At 30.7% G+C, this 7761-nt stretch overlaps 1 protein-coding gene across 1 annotated transcript; it reads right to left on the reverse strand.

The window, feature by feature from the left end:
• Nucleotides 1–5856: 5856 nt before the first annotated feature.
• Nucleotides 5857–6866, reverse strand: LOC130996740 (transcription repressor OFP6-like). Its single transcript, XM_057922030.1, has one exon. It carries the CDS (start codon nucleotides 6591–6593, stop codon nucleotides 6087–6089), a length of 507 nt encoding a protein of 168 aa, XP_057778013.1. The 5' UTR covers nucleotides 6594–6866; the 3' UTR covers nucleotides 5857–6086.
• Between the last annotated feature and the right edge of the window lie 895 nt (nucleotides 6867–7761).

The following is a 7761-nucleotide window of genomic DNA, read 5'->3' on the forward strand; positions in this document are numbered from 1 at the left end:
AATACACTTTACCACTTTTCCTTAAAACACGTGCCGTTCCCAAAGAGGGACTTATTTCAGGGACGAAAGGTGTATAAAAAAATGTATCTGGATAATTGAGATGACTCAAAAAAAATAATGTATCAAGATAGTTAGGATGACTATATTAAAATTTATAAAATGAAAAGGGTAAATATCACTTTAAACCCCAAACTATTTTCGCACTATCAATTATATCCTGAACTATTGAAAATATTTTTTTAAACCTTGAACTATCAATTTTGTATCAATTGTACCCTTTATCCATTTTTCATCCTTTTAATTTTTAATGAGTAATGCATAGAATCACGTCGTTTTATATAATATAGGTAAAAAAAAAATGATTCTAAATACATTGTGGTATTCGGTGAGCCACGATAAATTTTTGAAGCTAAAAAAATGAACGAATGGTACAATTGATACAAAATTGATAGTTCAAGGTTTAAAAAATTATTTTCGATAGTTCAGGATATAATTGATAGTGCGAAAATAATTTGAGGTTTAAAGTGATATTTACCCAAATGAAAATAGGAAAAGAGAGAAAAAATAAGTTCTTCTATAAAATATCCTAATTAGAAAAAGAAGAAGAAATTAAGTTTTACCTTGATAACTCATGCTACCAAACGTCATTTACTCAATGACGGAAGCTTGCTTCATCACTTTGTTCCCGGGCAGGAAAAAAAAAAGAAAAAAAAAGAAGATTGTTATTCCGTTCGTCCCAATTTTTAGTATTCAATTTTTCTTTTTTAGTCGTTTCATATATTTTTATTTTTAGTAAAAGTAGGTGAGACCCTTACTCCACTTTTATTATTTTAACACTCACATAAAAAGTGGGATCCTTATTTCACTCACAACACACTAAATCAATTTATCAAATGATTCAAATCCTAACCGTTCTCAAATGGATACTAAAAGTTGTGACGGATGGAGTAGTTATTTATTTTTTATTTTTTATGGTTTTGAATTTAGTTAAATTGTATTAATGAGAAAAAAAAATCGATCACGTGGCTTCTCATATAAAATTGGAAAAGTTTGTATGTTTAGGATCTTTGTATTAATTGACATACAAATTATTGCCATTATTGTTAATTGCGTATTTGAATCCAAGTCCTAAAAGGGGAGACAAACCACTTTCACACAAAATATTTAATGCTTAGTATTCGTTTAAGCTTTATAAAACATTATAAAAAATCATTCAATTCAAGGATTTCGTGACAAGAAGTTTTCTTCGATTCTGTATCTAATTTTCGAGATTTTATCTGAAAATATAAACTCAAAATCATCTCTCACATTATGATAAAAACGAAAATATCAAATCGAGTGAGGGAGTGAGTGGTCCATGAATTTGAACAGTAAAACGGGGAAACGAAAAAGAAAAAAGAAAAATTGAATTATTGGAGAGTGCAGTAATTGTTGGAGCAGAAAACACTCGAGTGGAATGGATTGATTTCCCAAGGAACCGCTGAGTTGAGAATTGAGATAATCAAATTTACTAAAATACCAACCAAATATTACTACTATTTCACCTCCACAAAAAAGAGTTCAATTTACTCGTATTGATTTGTTCGCCAAAAAATATCCCATTTTTTTATTCACACGAAAAAGAGTTTCACTAACTCATTTTAATTTATTCACGAAAAATAATTTTATTCAGATTTTTAAATTATCACATTCTACATTTTTTAAACTATAAATTATAACTTTATTTCAATTTTTAACTAATAATGCACATTTATCCAAGAAAAATAGTTTCACTCAACCATTTTGATTTGTTAAAAAAAAATAGTCTCATTTCATTTTTTGAATTAATATATTCTACATTTTCTCTTATATTTAACTATAAATTGTACATTTATTTCAACTTTTAACTTTGAACTAATAATGCATATTTATTATACTTTTTTCATATTAACACTATTATTATAAATTGTAGATTATTTCAATTTTAACATTTTTTTGTTTTTTGAGGGCCAATTATAACAATTTTACTAAAACACATATTCAGCACACAACAATTTTATAAAAACTTAAATTTATAATAAAAAATTACATTTACTGAATTAGTTGTACATCACATCCATATCACACATCACATCATCTGAATTAAGCATTCAATTTCAGCAATCAAATATCTCTGTGGCAGGGGACATTAATTAATTTACACTGTTTGGATGTATAACTATTTTAATTTTGTGTTAACGTTCGAAAATTCCCAATCTTACAAAGATATGTAAACAATACTGACTCACGTGTTCACACAGGGCCATTGCCGCATGCCCCTCCGCCCCAAGCCATCACCACCGCTCCCTCCATCTTTGAGAAATATACTTACCGTTTAGAGCATGAATTTTAAAAAATATTTTCTTCATCCTTATAAAAAATATTAATATTTAAATAATACTCCCTCCGTCCCTGAAATAAGTTCATCTTTTTCATTTTTGGGACGTCCCCAAATAAGTTCCTCTTTCTTTCTTTCCATTTTTGGACAACTACCCCACCACTAATAATACTTTATTTATTCTTACTTTTCACATTTTCACCACTCTCAATACTAATTACTCCCTCCGTCCATGAAAGAACTTCCTAGGAGGGAGTGGCACGAGTTTTAAGAAAAAATATTGTTGAGTGTATTGAGAGTGGATAAAAGGTAGTTGAGTGTATTGAGAGTTGTGAAAATGTGTTATAATTAATATTGAGAGTTGTGAAAAGTGAAAAGTAAGAGGATTATAAGTGGTGGGGTATAATCCGAAAATAGGTAGGAAGTTCTTTTGTGGACGTCCCAAAAAGGAAAAATAGGAAGTTCTTTCGTGGACGGAGGGAGTATAACATATTTTTCTCTACTATCAATACATTTTACCACTTTTCTTTAAAACCCGTGCCGTCCCCAAAGAGGAACTTATTTTGGGGACGGAGGGAGTACAAATTTTTATAAAATAAATAGTAATTAAATATGTTATGAGTTGAATAAGAGTCTCACTTTATTGTGAGTGAAAAATTTAATAAACATAAAACTGAATACATTTTATGAAAATGAATTGAGTATTAGATAAGTATATTGTGGATAGAGAAGAAATCTCGCCTTACAAAAGATTAATGATAATGTATGATAGTGTTTATGTGAATAAATATAAAAAAATAAAGGGAATATCGTGCGATAATATTTCAAAATGAAAAGTACATATTTTTGAAGACGATCCAAAATAATAAGATGGACGATTTTTCGAAGATGGAGGAAGTATATTATAAATAAAATTTTTAATTTTCACCCTTCAATTTTATATAAAACTCCCCCTTTCCGTATATTAACCTCACGTATTTCTTTTTCTTTTTCTTTAATTGTATACTTCGACCATAATAACCAGTGGAGTGGAAATGCTTTTATTTTTATTGGGAAATTCATATGTAGATTCTTGTTACAAATTAATCCACCTTTTCAATAATAGTTTTACCCTTGCTTCTAATTAATTTATCCTTGTTTGAAATAAACACCTAAAATTTTAACTAACGTTAGCTCTTGATTCTCTCTTATCATTTACATCATAAATAGCCCATAATGAGTTTTCAACTAATTCAGATTTTATTTAAGTTAATTCTTCTTAAAAAAAGTTAATAACCATAAAAGTCATTAAAATAGCAATTAATTAGGACAAGATAGAATATTCAACTTCCATCAAAGAAGTGGAATTAATACGACTCTATCTTTTATTCATGAATATTTATTGAAAAATTGGTTGTGCAATACATAATCGAAAGTGAGAAATGGGAAATGCCGAAATATAGAGGGGAATCACAAATTGCAGATGAGTTAAAATTTAAGAACAATCAAAGAAAGAAAACTAATGAAAGTCGGCCACGTGTCCAAGAAAAAAGCTAAAAATATTTATTATATGAATGACAGACACTATTGGAAGAGGTGAAGAGGTTTTGTGAATCAATAAATCTATGCAGCCACATTGTGGCCACCCACACACTAATATAATAAGGATAATCTTGATTTATTTAATTTATTTTTTTAAATAAAAATAGAATTTAGTTATTTTATTATATTCTCTATATTGTACTTATTTTTTTAATTTTTTTTTGCATTTTTTATTTTTAATTTATTTTTTAATAGAAATAAAAAAGTTACCAAAAAATTGCAAAAAAAATATTATAATGTAGAGAATATGATAAAATGACTAAATCTTATTTTTATTTTAAAAAATAAGTTAAATAAATTAAATTATTTTCTACTTAAGTAAATTGTGGGCAGCCACATTGTGGCAGTTTAGCATTACTCTTTGTGAATATGTGTGTGTGTGTATGAGTACCCACACAAATATTAATTGCCTCATTCAATTGCATTAAAACAGATGCTGCACTTGTATTCATATTTTATTTTGTTCATTAATTTAATTTTCAAATCCCAAGGTCTATCTTTTCCCACCCAAGAGAACTACAGCTGCAGACTCGGTAAAAGATTTTGACCACATAAACAAATTGTTTTTATTTGTACTGAAATAATGCCACCATCCCAAGAAGAATACATAATACATCAAACTTAAATACTAATCTACTATTGTTTCACCAAAATTAAATATTTACATCATAGTATTAATCTACTATTGTTTCCTCCTAGTGCTATTTGGATAAAATTTATCCATACAAAAATAAGATTAAATATTTTAAAAAATCGATTGATTTAAAATTTTGGTTCAAATTTAAAAGGGATTTTGTTAATTTTATTGTTTTCTCCACATTGTAATTTATTTGTAATTTTTTAATATTTTTTAAAAATTTATTATTTTTTTTTGTAGTTTTTGTACTTTGAAAATAATAAAAATTAAAAGGGTAATTAAAAAATTACAAAAAATTACAATGTGTAGAAAATAATAAAATTAAATAAATTCCTTTTTTATTTTGAACCAAAAATTTTAAATATAATTATTTTTTAAAGTATTCAACTATATTTTGTCCGAACATATTTTATCCAAATAGCATTATTGTTTCCTAAATGCTTCATGTTATCTATTTATTTTTAATTGATCTATAAGTACTCTTTCCTTGCTCTCAATGATATTGACACATTTAATCTTGCATTACTATAAATATGTGCATTTTGAGAATCTGGTCAAAATCGAATTAACAAATTACTTATTCCTTGCTGAATTTTTTAAAATTTGTTCATAACATCATTAAGTGTATTTTTTTAAATTGGTGTGTAAAGCAATGGTAATATAGTTTCTTTCGAAGAAAAAAGAGCAATGATAACATAGGTTACATCTTAAAATGATTCGATTTGAAAAGAGAAGCGTATAAAAAAGAAAAGGCGTAGGTGCTAGCCGCTCCCACGCAGGCCTAATTCGCCCAATTTTCTTTATTTATTTCACCATCATTTCATCAGATTTCCCTCTTTCTAAGATTAAATTCTAGGATCTTGAAATTTCCTAATTTATGTACCGTTTTAACTCATACTCCATATTTTACCATGCATAATAAAGCTCCTAGTAATCGAACCCATGCGTCACAGATAGCCGAAAAACATTACCACTAGACTAGCGTGTGTTGTTCAGTAACATTATGACTATTCACAATTTATGAAAAAAAAATAAAGAAAAAATTATGACTATTTATGCATAATAAAGAAAAAGAATAGGTTAGTAACATTAATCAAGTATCAAATAAAATCCATCTCAAACTGTCACTACTTCCATCTTCTCATCGATCAGGTCTCTTATATATAATCCAACTTGGATTTTATATAAATACATTTAGAATACGAACTAATGATGTTGATATCAGTATTGCAAGTTCTTTGAAAAGATGACTAGAATCCAAATCCGGTATGAACAAGAGAAATTTGAAGAAACAAGCAAACACAACTGGATTTAGCTAATAGTTAGTGATATTACATTACACAAAAAAGATTACAATTTTCACAGAATTTTTGGCAACCCACCAAGAATTTACACTTGCTTGAGCTTCGAACACTAACTGAAAGTCATGTCAAAAAGGCTGTGAAAACCGAATCTCTTCTCTCTCTACTAATCTCACAACACATAAAATCCTAGCACTCACCAAATTATTAGCTAGTAGTGACGTGCGTTGCAGCTCCCATGCAGGGAGGAGGTGGAGGGATTGGAATACACCCCATTCCAGATCTCGGTGAAGGCGCGGACGATAATCCCATGGTAGTAAGGCGAATTGAGCTGCAGGAAGCAGTTGAGCAGCTCCTTCAGATCTTCCTTTGAATAGATCTCCTTCTCCAGGATCATCTGCAGCATCGACTGCCGGAAATCCAGGTACGGATCGTCGGAGTCCTTCTCCACCGCCACGCTGGCGCCGCCGATGCGCCCGAACCCCTGCACGGCGCGGAGGCTCCTGATGTCGGAGTCCGTGTCGGAGGACGGGGTGTCCACGGCGGAGGAGAATGTAGTCGTCGTGTGGTTGTCCCACGAGCTCGAGGACGAGTAGCGGCGGCGCTGCCTCGGCTTCGGCTGGAAGACGGCGGAGAGCTTCGGGCGGCGGCAGCTGCTGCTGCACCCCAGGTTCACGCCGATTGCGCTCAGTGTGTACCTTTTTTTGCCGGCTGACATGGCGGCGGCGGCGGCGGCGGCGTGTGTGTGAGAAAAAGTGGGGAGTTTTGTGTTATGGTTTGGAGTTTTTGGAGTGAGCAAGTGTCTCTATATAAATTCTGCATGTGAGGTTTTGTGGGGCCCGCTTGCTGCTAACCTCACAGCCTCTCAAGTGTAGATTAACTGACAGTCATTACTTTCTGGATTTTGTGAAATTGTTTTCTCCTAAAATATTTATGCGTAAGGTGTAACGATCCATATGTTTATGAGGCGATTAGGTGGGGGATTTGGATTTGTCTGTGATTTGTGGTTGAGGGTGAGGGATTAAAGGCTGTCACCGTAAGCGTTGAAAGTCAGCGTCTCTATTTTTTTTTTTTTTTTATTCTCTCTAATTTGCAAGTTGAGATTATATGGATTAATTAAAGAATTGGGAGTATTAATCTACGTGAGTTTTAGCTTAAAATATTTTAAGGTATAAAGGAGGCAGCTGACATTGCAGTAGTCAGTAGGGTATGCTGATCTGGGGATCGATCAATTAATTAAAATTAAAATATAAAAATAATAGTATTATCAACGTTTTAGATCTAATTTGACGGATAAATAGCATTAGGAAGCTTCTCTTTGTCAGGTCAGGTACCACTTATACCATCAGCAAGCTCCACTCATAGAAGACAATTAGCATAAATTTAGTAAGAATAAATTATAGTAATAACTTAGTTTTTAAGTTCTAATAGTCTTTCCGTTTTGACAGTTCTAATTTATAAAATGTCAAAGATATTGAAATTTATTAATTTAGAATTTTGACAGCGATTTATTTAATACAATTTCAAAAATGATAATGAGGTTAATGAGATAATAATACAGTCTGAAACAAAATAAAAATAAAAATATAGACTGAAACGATTGTTGCATTTTATTAAATAAGTAAATGGTACTCCCTCCGTCCACCAAAGATATGCCACTTTACTTTCAACATAAGTTTTAATAAAATGTTAGTGAAGTTGGTAGTGGAGTAAAGGTCCCACTTTAAATGTGAGTGGAATGGTGTGGACCCTACTAAAAATGAATGTGACATATTTTTTGTGGACGGACGAAAAAGAAAATTGTGGCATATCTTTGGTGGATCGAAGGAGTATATGATTTAATCTTAATGCTCATGCTGTTTTCTTTTTTATTATGCATTAGGTAG

The sequence above is a fragment of the Salvia miltiorrhiza genome, chromosome 8 (genome assembly GCF_028751815.1).
Source record: "Salvia miltiorrhiza cultivar Shanhuang (shh) chromosome 8, IMPLAD_Smil_shh, whole genome shotgun sequence".
In the NCBI taxonomy this organism is placed as follows: domain Eukaryota; kingdom Viridiplantae; phylum Streptophyta; class Magnoliopsida; order Lamiales; family Lamiaceae; genus Salvia; species Salvia miltiorrhiza.

Coding starts and splice junctions, on each gene's coding strand:
- LOC130996740 (XM_057922030.1), bottom strand. CDS start 6,593: ATGTCAGCCGGCAAAAAAAGGTACACACTGAGCGCAATCGGCGTGAAC.